The 15,001-nt window shown below is 46.7% G+C and overlaps 4 protein-coding genes across 6 annotated transcripts; 1 reads left to right on the forward strand and 3 right to left on the reverse strand.

The window, feature by feature from the left end:
* Positions 1–599: 599 nt before the first annotated feature.
* LOC6602055 (unconventional myosin-Va) lies at positions 600–8,460 on the forward strand. Of its 3 annotated transcripts, XM_002027150.2 has the most exons (18): positions 609–841; positions 1,313–2,126; positions 2,187–2,425; positions 2,487–2,975; positions 3,075–3,168; positions 3,233–3,459; positions 3,604–3,627; positions 3,919–4,032; positions 4,095–4,981; positions 5,047–5,576; positions 5,641–5,776; positions 5,927–6,024; positions 6,110–6,290; positions 6,352–6,888; positions 7,058–7,189; positions 7,265–7,793; positions 7,858–8,082; positions 8,145–8,460. In XM_002027150.2, exons 1-18 carry the CDS (start codon positions 812–814, stop codon positions 8,286–8,288), a joined length of 5,430 nt encoding a protein of 1,809 aa, XP_002027186.2. In that variant the 5' UTR covers positions 609–811; the 3' UTR covers positions 8,289–8,460. The 3 variants fall into 3 exon arrangements, with proteins under 3 accessions (XP_026842534.1, XP_002027186.2, XP_026842533.1); XM_026986732.1 differs by lacking the exon at positions 3,604–3,627; XM_026986733.1 differs by lacking the exons at positions 5,927–6,024; positions 6,352–6,888; positions 7,058–7,189; ... (1 more) ...; positions 7,858–8,082; positions 8,145–8,460 and having other exon boundaries at positions 600–841; positions 6,110–6,213.
* Positions 8,461–8,960: 500 nt separating this feature from the next.
* On the reverse strand, positions 8,961–10,669 carry LOC6602054 (elongation factor Tu). Its single transcript, XM_002027149.2, has 3 exons — positions 10,175–10,669; positions 9,348–10,113; positions 8,961–9,289 (listed from the first exon to the last, which is right to left on the reverse strand). Exons 1-3 carry the CDS (start codon positions 10,580–10,582, stop codon positions 9,090–9,092), a joined length of 1,374 nt encoding a protein of 457 aa, XP_002027185.1. The 5' UTR covers positions 10,583–10,669; the 3' UTR covers positions 8,961–9,089.
* A 55-nt stretch (positions 10,670–10,724) lies between these two features.
* On the reverse strand, positions 10,725–12,641 carry LOC6602053 (zinc finger protein 782). The gene is made up of 3 exons (XM_002027148.2): positions 12,255–12,641; positions 11,824–12,186; positions 10,725–11,767 (listed from the first exon to the last, which is right to left on the reverse strand). Exons 1-3 carry the CDS (start codon positions 12,639–12,641, stop codon positions 10,745–10,747), a joined length of 1,773 nt encoding a protein of 590 aa, XP_002027184.2. The 3' UTR covers positions 10,725–10,744.
* A 196-nt stretch (positions 12,642–12,837) lies between these two features.
* On the reverse strand, positions 12,838–14,918 carry LOC6602052. Its single transcript, XM_002027147.2, has 4 exons — positions 14,556–14,918; positions 14,237–14,497; positions 13,820–14,182; positions 12,838–13,765 (listed from the first exon to the last, which is right to left on the reverse strand). The coding sequence occupies exons 1-4, from the start codon at positions 14,874–14,876 to the stop codon at positions 12,923–12,925; spliced, it is 1,788 nt and encodes a 595-aa protein (XP_002027183.2). The 5' UTR covers positions 14,877–14,918; the 3' UTR covers positions 12,838–12,922.
* Positions 14,919–15,001: the final 83 nt, after the last annotated feature.

The raw sequence follows: 15,001 nt of genomic DNA on the forward strand, positions 1-15,001 counted from the left end.
TTAGGAAAAATAGGGTATAAAAATGTCCATACCATTAGCTAAATCCGATTGACAGCTTTTATTTTTTGTTGATCAATCCAAAAAAAAAGGAGTTTAAAATTATCTAATCTTGTAATAAATCAGATAAAATTATGTGTTCAGTGTTGTTAGTAATATTAGACCGAATATCAATATCTATGAAAATGATTTCCAAGCATGGACAGGGAACGATTAACCCATTGTCGACCAGGGAGTACTAAAATATAGAATCAAATAACCGTTGAAGTGATGAAACTTGAAGAATTTTAGCGGAGTTAAAGTTTAAAATATGGGGGTATTATTTAAAGTAAAGGTAATGAATTTTCTAACAGTATTATTTACCGCGGGCTAACTCAAGTTGTTCACCTGTTTAAATAGGCAGTTAATTGGGTTAAGTAATTATATCGATAAGTCCACTGACAACAACACATTCAAAAGTAGACGGGACGGGTGGCAAATATATATTTGTTTTTGTTATTTATTTTGGTTATCGTTTAATTACCAATGTAGTTCTTTTAAAAAGTACTACGCTAAATTTTAAAATTAGCTTTTGGCTGCAAAATTAAAATACCTAAAAGAAAAGGAAAACAGAAAAATGGCCATCTGAACATCGTGTACAAATAGTATAAGTATTTGCTTGAACTGGAATCCAATTGAAATCACTAGGAACAAACATCATCCATATCCACCGCATCGCCAGCTTCATTCTGATAAAGCTAACGGGATTTTATGCACGAGCACAGTGCTGTGGATTAGTGATAGTGATTAGTGCAGAGGAGAACGTAACGGAACCATGTCAAGCGAGGAGATGCTATATGCAAAGGTATTCCGCACATTATATTGATGCCCTACAAGTGCATTGTTGGCAAATTGCGGCGGTGTCGGTGTCGGTATCGCTTTAGGACGCCAATAGTGCCAAGAATGGGGGGCTAATAAAAATGCATACATAACGTGAATTCTGCTCTGCTACTGTTTGCGTGTGTGTGTGCTCTCGTGTGTTTGCGCCATTTTCGTTTTTCACATTTCTTCATTCTACAAGCAGTGTGTTCTTGCTCTATTAGCCCTTTCCATGGCAGGTGATGACAGGTATTGATGTCATCCAGTCAATGACTGCAGCGAATAGAAATATTTGGGAATGAATCACGGGTCTTATCAGACTCTCTCTGATAAGCCTCGATAATTGCACACAAACATACACAGGTGTACATATGTAGGTGATACAGGAGGATAGCTGATAATGAAGAACATGTTCCATGCAATGTTTACTGACGTTGTCTACATTCTCTTTTCGCAGGGGGCCAAGATCTGGGTGACCCATGCGGAACAGGTGTGGGAGAGTGCCACCTTGGAGGAGAGCTACCGCAAGGGAGCAAGCTTCCTGAAGATCTGCACGGAATCGGGCAGCCTCAAGGAGTTCAAGCTAAAGCCCGATGGAAGCAACCTGCCCCCGCTGCGAAATCCGGCCATTCTGGTTGGGCAAAATGATCTCACAACCCTCTCGTACCTGCATGAGCCCGGGGTGTTGTACAATCTGCGCGTTCGCTTCTGCGAGCGCCAGATTATCTACACCTACTGTGGCATCATACTGGTGGCTATCAATCCGTACGCGGAGATGCCCCTGTATGGGCCCAGTATAATCCGAGCCTATCGCGGTCAATCCATGGGGGATTTGGAGCCGCACATCTTTGCCCTGGCCGAGGAAGCCTACACGAAGCTAGAGCGGGAGAACTGCAACCTGAGTATCATTGTCAGCGGCGAGTCGGGGGCAGGCAAGACGGTCTCCGCCAAGTACGCCATGCGCTACTTCGCCGCCGTCGGCGGCTCCGAGTCCGAAACGCAGGTGGAGCGCAAGGTGCTGGCATCTTCGCCGATCATGGAGGCTTTTGGCAATGCGAAGACTACGCGAAACGACAACAGTTCGCGCTTTGGCAAGTTCACCAAGCTGCTCTTCAAGAACCAGATGGGTGTTATGTATCTGCAGGGAGCCACCGTGCACACCTATCTCCTAGAGAAGTCGCGGGTGGTCTATCAGGCACAGGGGGAGCGCAACTATCACATCTTCTATCAGCTGTGTGCGGCTCGGGCTAAGTACCCTGAATTGTTGCTGGGTAAGCGGAGCGATCTGATCTCCTCTGACAAACTTATCTGATTGAATCCTCTTCCCACAGACCACCAGGACAAGTTTCAGTTCCTGAACATGGGTGGCGCCCCGGACATCGAACGGGTCTCGGATGCCGATCAGTTTAACGAGACTGCACAGGCAATGACGGTACTAGGGTTCTCATTTCAGCAGATAGCGGAGATTGTGAAAATACTGGCTGGCATTCTGCATCTGGGCAACATTGAGGTGACCAAGAAGTACACCGAGGGCGGCGATGATGAAGACACCGATTCCTGTCAAATATCCGTAAGCACCACTCAAGAGCACTTAACGAAAGTCATTGAAATTGAATTTTCCTCTTGTGCAGCACAACGATATTCACCTGCAAATCACTGGGGACCTGCTGCGGGTGAAAACAGAAGATCTGCGTCGCTGGCTTGTAATGCGTAAGATAGAGTCGGTCAATGAACATGTGCTGATACCGAACAGCGTTGAGGCCGGGCAGGCGGCGCGCGATGCGCTGGCCAAGCACATATACGCCAAACTGTTTCAGTATATCGGCGGTGTGCTGAACAAGAGCCTCAACAACGGTAGCAAGCAGTGCAGCTTCATTGGCGTGCTCGATATCTACGGCTTTGAAACGTTTGAGGTGAACTCGTTTGAACAGTTTTGCATAAACTATGCAAACGAGAAGCTCCAGCAGCAGTTCAACCAGCACGTCTTTAAGCTAGAACAGGAGGAGTACCTCAAGGAGGGTATTACCTGGACCATGATCGACTTCTATGACAATCAGCCGTGCATCGATTTAATTGAATCCCGTCTGGGTGTACTCGATCTTCTCGACGAGGAATGTAGGGTAAGATTTAGCTTACATCCCCTTGCAGGATCCACGTTTAGTTCCTTAATGGTTTTCTTAATAAATGTACAATCCATGAATGAATCTTATCTCCTACAGATGCCCAAGGGCTCCGACGAGAGTTGGGCCGGCAAACTCATTGGAAAGTGCAGCAAATTTCCGCACTTTGAGAAGCCCCGCTTTGGCACCACAAGTGAGTTTTCTGTGTCTCTATCTACGCAATCCTAATTCCTAATCACACTCTCAATTCGTTGAAGGCTTCTTCATCAAACACTTCTCGGATATCGTGGAGTATGATGTGAATGGATTCCTGGAAAAGAACCGCGACACTGTCTCCAAGGAACTCACCTCCGTCTTGGCCCTGTCCGACATGTCGCTGGTGAAGCAGGTCATGGCCCTGGAGGACATTGACACTCTTGGTGTGGATGCCAACACAACATCCACATTGGGCGGTCGCGTCGTTATAAGCGCCGGCCGAAAACAGGTTTGTGATGAACATCAGCATATCATTTGATGAAAAGCTTATGTAAACGTCCATAGTGAATATCCATCTTTGATTATTGCTAATTCGTATTTTCCATTCGCTTGTCGTTCACTCCACCAACAACGGCCCTGGAACGTCCAACAGGAGCTCAATGAGACCCGTCGAAGAGTTAGTTGCCACAAAAGTATTTGTATTTATGATCCCAGCAAATGACTAACCCAAAACACATTGATTAACCAGGGTTTGCTTTTAACAACCCCCGCCCCCTCCGCCACCCCCAGCTTGTTTAGTATAGTTTTTAGAATTAATTTAATTGGCGATCACACGGATGATGGTACTGTTAATCTGGTTGTTATACCTTTTATTTCTTTGTTAGTCAGCCTTTCCCTAGACCGTACTCTGTGTGTGTTCTTCTCCCTGCAATTAAACCCATATTGATACTGCTTTCTCCGTTATTAGGTGGTGCCATCCAAGCAGCATAAGAAAACCGTTGGCGCCCAGTTCCAGGAGAGTCTGACATCGCTTATAACTACGTTGCATGCCACCACGCCCCATTACGTGCGTTGCATCAAGGTGAGTTATCCAAAGGAGTTTTTAGATGCCAATAGTCATACGCTTTCTCTGTGGTACTTTAGCCCAACGACGAGAAGATTGCCTTCAAGTGGGAGACCGCCAAGATTATACAACAGCTTAGGGCCTGCGGCGTGCTGGAAACGGTGCGCATCTCGGCCGCCGGCTTCCCCTCGCGCTGGCTCTATCCGGACTTCTATATGCGCTACCAGCTGCTGGCGCATCGCTCGAAGATTGACAAGAACGACTTGAAGCAGTCGTGCCGCAACATTGTGTACAAGTGGATCGAGGACGAGGACAAGAGTCGGTTTGGCAACACACAGATATTCTTTCGTGCCGGCCAGGTAGCTTTCCTCGAACAGGTGCGGGCCAATCTGCGCAAGAAGTACATCACGATTGTACAGTCCGTGGTGCGCCGTTTCATCCATCGACGACGATACCTGAAGTTGCAGATGGTGATCAGCGGTATACAGCGGTATTCGCGTGGCTTCATGGCCCGCGAGCGCGTCCAGAATATGCGTGAAGTTCGCGCTGCCCTTATACTATCAAAATACGCCAAGGGATGGCTGTGTCGGCGTCGCTATCTACGTCTGCGGCACTCTATTGCAGGGATACAGACTTACGCTCGCGGCATGCTGGCCCGCAGCAAGTTTTATGCCCTGCGAGATCACTATCGGGCCGTGCAGATCCAACGCTTCGTACGTGGCGTGCTGGCGCGACGCGCCTATCATCACAAGCGGCGCAATATCATCATTTGCCAGGCGGCGGTGCGGCGCTTCTTGGCGCGGCGCAAGTTCAAGCGCATGAAGGCCGAGGCCAAGACCATATCGCACATGGAGAACAAGTACATGGGCCTCGAGAACAAGATTATTTCCATGCAGCAGCGCATCGATGAGCTAAACCGAGACAACAGCAATCTGAAACACAAAACCAGCGAGATCAGCGTCCTAAAGTTAGTATTAGTCGGTGAGCAAATTCGGTGATGTATTCTCCTCTTAACACATGTTTCTTTTTCAGAATGAAGCTGGAGATGAAGAAGAACCTGGAGGGCGAGTTCAAGAACGTGAAGGCTGCCTGCATGGACAAGGATATGCTGATAGCGGCCCTCAACAAGCAGCTGGAGGCGGAGCGGGACGAGAAAATGCAACTGCTGGAGGAGAACGGACACTCGCAGGAGGAATGGCTGAGCCAGAAACAGTCGTACTGCCTAGAAAACGAGGAGCTGCGCAAGCAAGTGGACCAAATGATCGAGATGGCCAAGAACGTAGAGGCTACACAGCACGACCAGAACGTGCGTATGCTGGCCGAGATCGACAACAACGAACTGAACGAAGCCTATCAGCGTGCCATCAAAGACAAGGAGGTGATAGAGAACGAGAACTACCAGCTGAAGGAGGAGCTGAGTCGACTTCAGCAAAACGGCGTCTACAGCCTGCGCGGGAGGAGCGGGAGCAACGCCTCCAGTCAGAACGAGGAAGACGTTGGCTATGGCTCGGCCAAGAACACGCTTGACATTAATCGGACGTCAGATTTGCAGAGCAAGAGCAGTACGAGCGAGGCCCTCTTTCCTGATATATAAGATGGATCTTATGGACTCTAATTTCTTTGCAGATACCTCTGCGGACTGCACCAGCCTGGTGATGAAGCTGCGCTCCATCTTGGAGGCAGAGAAGTTGAAGCACAAGGTCCTGCAGGAGCAATACATAAAGCTGGCAAGTCGCAACAAGCCTACGGAGGACTCGTTCCGGTAAGTGTGAAAGACACCTTTCTCCTCAAATGACTGCTCAAAAATGTAGCCACAAGATTGATCGCTGGATCGATGTTACCATGCTACAACGACAACTACATTTATGTATTATTGCATGCCACACACTGCTTACCACACCACACACCATAGCGTCTCCGAGCTTGAGGTAGAGAACGAGAAATTGCGCAGCGACCACGAGCAGCTGCGAACGAGCATTAAACACGGTGTTGAGATCAACGAGCTCAATGGTAACAGCCTTCGCATGCCGGGCGCTCCACGCGGCTACCGTACTTATTCGGGCGTCCCCCTGTTCCCCCCTCTTTACCATTGCAGCCCAGTATGCCGCCCTACAGGAAGAGGTTCGTAGACGACGCGACGAGTGCATCCAGCTGAAGGCTGTCCTGCTGCAGCAGAACCAGACACTGCGATCCTTTGAGCCGGAGAGCATGCATCTGCGGGGCAACGATGTTAATGAGCTTCTAGAAGCTTTCCAGTCCCAGAAACTTGTCAATCGGTGAGTGCTGACAAAAGAATCAATCGAAACACGTTCTCCATTCTCGCATTTCCATTCGCAGACAACTCGAGGACGAGTTGAAGGCCATTACGGAAGAGCACAACAGTAAGCTTGTGGAGATGACGCAGGAGATCGATCGTCTGCACAACGAACAGGATGAGCTGCAGAAGGTAATCTTCGAGAGCATCGATGCGTCCGAGGACGCCAATGTTGAAACACTCAAGCAAAACGACCGATTCCTACGCCGAGAACTGCAGAAGGCTGTCGCCCAATTCCTGCTGGTCCAAGAGGAGCTGAAGCTGGCGAACGCCAAGCTCCAGGCCTACCGCCAGAACGGTGGACAGCTAGAGCACAAGTTGGAGGAGGAAATGATCCGCAGCAAAGGTAGCGGCTCGGGCTCGGCTGACCAGAAGCGCCTCAGCAATGACTTGGGGGCTAATGTAACCAAACAAAAGTCTCAAAATCCGCAAGGCCTCATGAAGTTCCATAGCATCGACCTGGACAAGATACTGCAGCGTCTCCTTAGCACCATGACGCCGCGAACAGTAGTCGGACTTTTGCCTGGATTTCCAGCGTATCTCATATTTATGTGCATTCGGTGAGCTCTAAAAATCTATATATGTATATATAAGGTTAGGTTAGCCCGGACGGCCACTCACAGGCCAATATCGGATGGGGGGTAAAAACTGTCGCGGGTACCGTACTCTATCCTCTGCTTGGCCCCTATATATATTATATATGTAATATATTCTCCTTTTCCTTTCAAGATATACTGATCTAACCAATGCCGACGACGATGTGCGCGAGTTGCTAAGCAAATTCGTGATTCAAATCAAGAAAATGCATCGCACACCGCATCCCATTGAGAACCGTGTCATTTGGCTGGTTAACTCTATTACGTAAGCCATAATCTCAGCTTCCATCCTGCTGGTTGGCATCGTAATATCAACATGCTTCTCTCCCTATTCCCACAGGCTGCTTAATCTCCTCAAGCAATACGGAGACGTAGAAGAGTACGTGAAGCTAAATACGGAGAAGCAGAACCAGCAGCAGCTGAAGAACTTCAATCTCTTTGAATACCGTCGCGTGATTCTGGATCTGATCGTGAATCTGTACCAGGCCCTAATAATGCAGATTCAGGGACTGTTGGATTCCAAAATAGTTCCCGCCATTCTGAAGAACGATGAGATTCAGCGGGGCCGGCAGCCACACGGCATGCGCGGTCGCACGACTTCGATCGGAGCGGGACCCTCGCCGGAACACGGCGGCGGGCCAGCTTGGAAGCAGTTGATCGGCCAGCTGGAGCACTTCTACAAGCAATTCCAGCACTTTGGCCTGGACAATTGCTATGCAGAGCAGATATTCCACCAGCTGCTTTACTTCGTGTGTGCCGTGGCCCTCAATTGTCTTATGTTGCGCGGCGACATCTGCATGTGGGAGACGGGCATGGTAATACGCTACAATATTGGCTGCATTGAGGACTGGGTGCGCAGCAAGAAAATGGTGGGACTCCTCGACGATTGTCATTTATATATCGAATTCTTCCACTAACGCTTGGTTCTTCCAGTCCAACGACGTTCTGACAGCCCTGTCGCCGCTGAACCAGGTATCCCAGCTGCTGCAGTCGCGCAAGAGCGAACAGGATGTTCAGACTATCTGTGATCTGTGCACGTCGCTGAGTACAGCGCAGGTCCTGAAAGTCATGAAGTCCTACAAGCTGGATGACTATGAAAATAAGATTACCAACGTGTTCTTGGAAAAACTCACCAAGGAGCTGAATGCCCGACAAACGGTAGGAAAATAACTTCATGTTATGCTGCTGCGTATACGCAATGTTTTGGTTCTCTCTTTCAGCAAAAGGGCAACAGCGATGAGTTCACCATGGACCAGAAATTCATTCAGCCTTTCAAGGTGATCTTCAGGTACAGCGATATCAAGCTGGAGGATATCGAGCTGCCGTCGCATCTCAATCTGGATGAGTTTCTCGAGAAAATATAAATGTGTGGGTCCCGCCTTTTCACAGATCTGACTGCAATGCCATTTAGACCGACAGAGAAGCGCTTTCTTTTAGTGTATTATATAATATACATATTTATATTATAGAAAATAATAATGTTCTTAGCAAATCAATTAGAATATGAAATGTTGAGAAATGTTTGCCGAAACGAAATCCATTTAGTTCCTGTTTAGCTTAAAATGTCAAACACAACACTTGATTCCAGTTTACTTTAAGCTCGTGATCCAAGTCCATTCCATGTTCCCCCTGGCATCCACCGAAGATTGCAAGGTTTAGGTTATTATTATACGAATTGAAGTGAAAATGATGAGCGGTTCTGAACCGATCGTAATGTGAAATGCAATAAGTGCCGGGAGTACGACTCCCTCCAACCATAAAGAAGAGCATTATTGGCCTTAGCCTTATACCTTAAAAAAAATTGTAGTGAATTTACTCGAGGCCGACTATTGCCTTAAACTGTTTGTGTGGCTTATAGAGATCACAGACGTTAGGATAAGACTCATGATGAACACCGAAACGTTGCTTTACTCTATTTATTTATGTGTAGTCTCATTTCTTGTGTAGTTTATAACTTTGTGTTTCTCAAATGGCGCCATGGCTGATCTGATTGATCCGCAACTGGAGAAGATTGGCCAATTAAAAATACGTTGGCATTTCTTTGAACTATTTATAATAAGTATTTTCCCTACTTATACACATACATATGTATATCAACTTAACAGATGCGCGTGTACAATTAAATACAATATATAAAAGTGTACATAAAAATAGAGGCAGCCGCTTTAGCTGGTTACTACCGCCTTCGACAACTTGTTCTTGGGGAGATCAAGGGATGGCAGTCGCTGAGTTATCATGCCCGTGGCCACAGTAGCTCCATTCTCCCTAATGGTAAACGCCTGGCCCGATGTCATGACCATTTTTCGCAGCAATGTAACCCGAACCTGACCGTGCTCACCCGGCATTAGCATGGCCTCGCTGGGCACTGTAAGATTGGTTATTAGTTGGGAGCATAGTTTAATAATATTAAATCTCCTCCTCACCCATGTCAATGCGCGCTGGGACATTCCACGTCATGCTGAACAGCTGCTGGATGTACTTCGAGAGCATCGGCTTAAAGCGGCCACCCTCGGCACGCGATAGCAAATACATAGAGCCCTCAAAGTGGTTCGAAACATCCTCTGAGCCCGATGCACAGAGAAGCATGCCTCGCTCCACGGCGGAAATTTTAATGCCCCGCAGAAGGGCACCGACATTTTCGCCGGCCAGCGCCTGGGGGACGCTCTTGCGGAAGATCTGTATGTCACTGACGCTCGTTTTGAGGTTCTGATTGAAGCCCAACAGATCTGCATCGGCATTGCGCAGAATGGTGCCCCTCTTGATGGTTCCCACAACCACCGTGCCACGTCCTGGAACAGTAAATGCATTATCAATTGGCAGGATGAATGGAGCCTTCACGTCGCGTTGTGGTGTTGGTATATAGGAGTCACAATGCTGCAACAGCTTCTCAATGGCCGGTACTCCAAATTCCGATTGATCCTCGCGGAGTGCTAAAAGGGCCGAACCACAAATGACTGGGCTGTTGACGCCATCAAAGCCAAAATCACTCAGCATCTCGCGCATCTCGATCTCCACCAACTCCAATACCTCCTGATCTACTAGATCGGCTTTGTTGATAAACACCACAATGCGCTGTATGCCCACTTGCTTCGCCAGCAGCAAATGTTCGCGAGTTTGGGGCATTTGTCCGTCCGTCGCCGCCACAACAAGTATAGCACCATCCATTTGGGAAGCTCCTGAGATCATGTTCTACATCCAGTAGAGAAGGACAGTTAGCTGCTAGTTAATTCTTTGAGTTGGGAAAGTTCACCTTTATGTAATCTGCATGCCCGGGACAATCGGTGTGGGCGTAGGTACGCTCCGTGGTGGCGTAGCCGATGTGGCACGCGTTTATGGTTATGCCCCGTGCCTTTTCCTCTGGCGCCCGGTCGATTTGGTCGTACGAGCAGTATTCAGCCAGTCCCTTATTGGACTGGATTTTTGTAATGGCAGCAGTAAGCGTCGTTTTGCCATGGTCTACATGACCAATAGTTCCCACATTACAGTGCGGTCTTTCACGTAATTTAGTCGCCGGGTTCTGACTGCCACTGGTGGCCAATTGACGGGTGCTCCTCCAGCTCCAGCTACAGCTGATTCCCTTGACAACATATTTCTGGGAGACCGTCTGCCGAAAAACAGCATCACATTGAAGCCACAACTTCGGAAGAAATCCTCTCATTTCTCAGTCAAGACAAACGGAACGGGAATAAATATGCACGTAACGTGTTTGCTCAATCAAAACAGGAACAGCTGTTCATACAGTGTTACACAATGCCCAGCATAATAAAGAGCAGGGGACCGTTTGAATAAATTCTAGCAAATTGCAATTTCAAAATGTTTTTTATTTGTCTGAAATGTCGTGAGATTGTGGGAATGTATGTTTAAGTAGGGAGTCGTTGGTAGTCTCAGCTCCTTTCAAAGTGTTTTTAATAATCTTATGGGTTCGCCTCATGTGAACACCCAAGCTAACCCGCTCAGAGAAACGGGTGCTGCAGAGTGTACACTGAAGTGTTTTCTCCCGGTGTATGTGCCGATGCTTGACCAGGGCGTTGGCGTTCGTAAAGGCTTTCTGGCAGACATCACATACCTTGTCGCGTATATTTAAGTGCGCCTTAACATGATCCTTGAGATCGCGCTTGGTAAAAAAGTCTTTGGGGCACATTGTGCACTTGAATGCACGAATTTTGGTGTGCACGGCGGTTACATGCGTGCTCAGTTGAATCTTTTGTCTAAAAGATTTTCCGCAGAATTCGCAGATATACGGCTTGTCCACATGTTTCTCATCATGAGAGCGTTTGTGAGTGGCTAGTTGGCTGGCAAAGGCGAAGCTTCGACTGCAGATATGGCAGGTGAATGTTTTGCTCATGTGAACACGCTGATTATGCTGTTGCAGATGGCACCGTCTCTCGAAATTCAGCTCACACAAGGGGCATTTAAACCAGCCACCATCGCCTAGTTTGTGATCTTTGAACTGATGTGCCTGCAACGCATGATCAGTGCTGAAACTTTTTTCGCAAATATGGCATTGTAACTTCTGGCGGAACGTTTTCGTCGGCATAAAGTTCTGGCACCTCTCAATGTAGTCTTTCTCAGCCGTCGATAGGCCGACAGTCTGAACTTCAGTCAGAGTCTTCATCTTTCGAGAATACCACTGGCGTAGGCTTAGAATGCTGTCGTAGACATCGTAGTGGGTGATAACTCCCAGTGGAACTTCTGAGGAGAGCACATCTGTAATTTCTATATAAGCATTTTTACGCTCACTCAGACTCGAGAAGTTCTTGTGGGCCGGATCGTACAGGTGCGGAAATTTGGAATACAGTTTAATAAAAAGACTTGTCAACAGATTTTCTTCCGTAAACAAGAGCTGCAAGAAGGCAAGTTATTATTAAATTATCGCATATTCTTTTAAATAAAGCTAACCTTGATCTTGCCATCGCCGCCATCGTCATCGCTGTCACCTTCCTCTACAATACCTCGCTCCGCCAAGAAGTTGTATTTTGCGTGATAGTACAGTGGGACCTTGGTCAGTTTTTGTATCTTTTTTTGCCGCGTTATTGCTGCATATTGAGAGTGCAGACTGGCTATAGACTTCTTCAGTCTATAGATCGTCAGATGAATGTTGGCAGACGCTTTCAACTTCTCCATCAGGGACTCGTATGCATCGGTACGTTTTTCTTTGTTTTTATAGGACGCATCTGAAGGATCCCAAAGGCACGGATGATCTCTATAGAGCTCGATGAATTGAGTAATGCGTGGACTGCGTCGGTAGAAAGTTGGATTAAACTAAAAATAATCCAGACGACGGTTTGGATCAAAGTATTCACCTACAAAGGAGTCATGTATGTGCTTACTTTTACTACTGGCGAGAAGTCTGTTGTTGTATGTGCTCGTGCTCCTTCCAGTTCGCATGCAACCGGCATTGATGGGGAGTCTTCATCATCGCCTTCGTCTTCATCGGATGATATGGGAAGATCCACAATCATCCCCTCGGCTAAACAATCTTCATCATCCTTCACAGGCCCACGCTGCTTTGTCTCTGTTGGGGAGTTGTCACTGCTCTCACAAGCATCGAACTCGCTATCACTCGCTTGATCCTCTTCTCTATGCCGCTTAATGTGCAGGACGAACTCCTTCCACCTCTCAATATCCATTTCCACGTCACAGTCATTGCACAGCCCACAACTCAAAACGAAATGTTCGTATTTGCTCCGTGCTAGAATGTTTCCACAAATCACCATTATTAAATCACATTAAACAAAACAGTAAACACGAAAAAAGTTCTACCGATGTAAAACAGCTGCTGTTCCAGCAGTGCTGGGAAACGAGAAAAGTTTGATGTGTTGTATTTGAGTGGTGTACACAAAATTTAAATAAATTAATAAATAAATGAATTAAGAGGCCAACATAATATATCATAATTTATTTCAAGAAAACAAGAAAACCCATTTGGCAGCTTTATACAACTCCTTAAACTTATTAAATACAAGTCTGTTTTGTAGAGACTAACAATATTAGGTGCCTAATCTAATTTACTTCTATGATTAAATCTACGATGCCTAGACAGAGAAGAATGGTCATAAAAGGAAGCGTCGCATTTGTCGCATTTCTTATCACGGATATTTAAATGCCCCTTGAGGTGATTCGTCAGTTCAAATTTCTTACGGAAATTTTTTTCGCACATATTACACTTAAACGGCCGTATATTCAAATGGAAACCATTTATGTGGTGATCCAGCAGTAGCTTGAGCCGGAACCCCTTCCCACACATATCACACACATATGGGCGCTCGCCGGTATGAACTTTCGTGTGCACTTTTAGATCACACTCAACGGAGAAAAACTTATCGCAAAATTTGCATTGAAATTTACGTTCACAGTGTGCTCGCAAAATGTGCTTCTCCATGTCGTGTTGTCTTTCGAAGCGTCTTGGGCACTGGGAACAGAGGAATGGCGGTTCACCCTGGTTATGTTGCTTGAACATGTGCGTCAGGAGGTTGTAGTCCCCGTGGAATCGCTTGCCGCAGTGTTCACAGTACCATACGTGGCCGTCTGATTTGACGGGTAGAAAGCTGCACATTTGCAGGTATTGAAGTTCTTGTGGAGTGACGGCTTTAATTAGTTCCTTCGCCTTAATACGCCTCATGGCTTCGTATACCCATTTCCGCAGTTTTTGGATCGCAATATAAACATCCGTATCGTTGGCCAGAACCACTGGCCTAAATTCGACGGCCATCCTTTTGTACGCACTTGTACGTTGCTCCACCGACTCAAAACCAGGATCCGAGGTATTGTAGAGAACTGGATAGTTTGCGTATGTATCTATAAAAGAGCTGGTTACCTCGTTCTCTACTTTGAAGTTGAGCTGAAACGGAATTGAAGTCTTAATTAACGTTCTACATATACCGACCGTACTCACCTTAATTGTATCCAGTTGGATATCTTCCTCGTCGTCGGTTAGCGTTGTACAGGGAGTGGAACGGAGGAATTCACATTTGGCAAAGTATCGGGCCGCCAGTCCAATGAGCTTATCCTCGCCAGCCATTTGGGCTGCAAGAGTGTATTGACTATGCAACTGATGGATGGTTTTTATTAACTCTTCTTCGGTGAAGAGCACATTGGCCTTTTCGTCCAATCGCAGTATCATCAGATGGTATGCCTCCGATCGTGCCTCCTCATTTTCGTAGTACTCGTCCGAGGGATTCCAAAGGCAGGGATGCTCCTTGTAGGCTTCAATGAGGTGTAACACGCGAGGATTGCGTCGAATAAATGTAACCTTTAACTGGAAGAATATACAAATTAGTGCTAGGTCAGAGAAAGGTACATGGCAGCGTACTTTAAAAACTTGTCCGGGTCGCGTCATTCTGGGGCGACGGCCAAGTCTTAGTGTTTTTGGGCCCTCTGCTTCTTCTTGTTCATCATACGAGAAATTGTCCAGGTCATCAAACATATCATCCTTTTGAGAACCAATGCTCGAAAAACCGTCGTAGACAATTTCATCTAATGGGGCCTGCGCCATTTCAGACGATTCCATTTCCTCATACGTGAATTCTGTATTGTTATTGTCATATTCAATATCCTGGACGTATTGCATGTTCTGCGAATGTTTGAAGAAATTAAAGTGATTTTAATCTTATTATGAGTGATTTACTTACGTTCACATCCGCCTCATCGTTGGGCCATTCCTCGTCTTCGAGTATGCAATATGGCAACGCACTCTGGTCATCTACTTCTTCAATCGGTTCCGCATCGTCTAAGATCTGAGGGACTTCATATGCGATTGTGGAGTCCATCCTTGAGTCTTGCTCGTTCCAATTTTTGTCAATGTTTTCATCATCATCAAAGTGGTGGGCATTTCTCACATGAATTGTGAACTGCTCCCAATCTTTTAGGTCGCTTTCAATTGTGCAATAAATGCATTTCAACCGAAACTGCTGGTAATTGTTGCTAACCAAAACGCTGCCGCATACCTCCATTATGCAGGCTTGCAAATGCTCTGAAGAAATGAATATTCAGTGCACTGCGTTTGTAATATTTACGAAGCCACTTTGGTGCAATTATTATCATTTCACCTAGTGCTGCAAAACGCGTAAATGCTACC

The sequence above is a fragment of the Drosophila persimilis genome, unplaced genomic scaffold (assembly GCF_003286085.1).
Source record: "Drosophila persimilis strain 14011-0111.01,24,50 unplaced genomic scaffold, DperRS2 tig00000002-arrow-pilon, whole genome shotgun sequence".
NCBI classification, from domain to species: domain Eukaryota; kingdom Metazoa; phylum Arthropoda; class Insecta; order Diptera; family Drosophilidae; genus Drosophila; species Drosophila persimilis.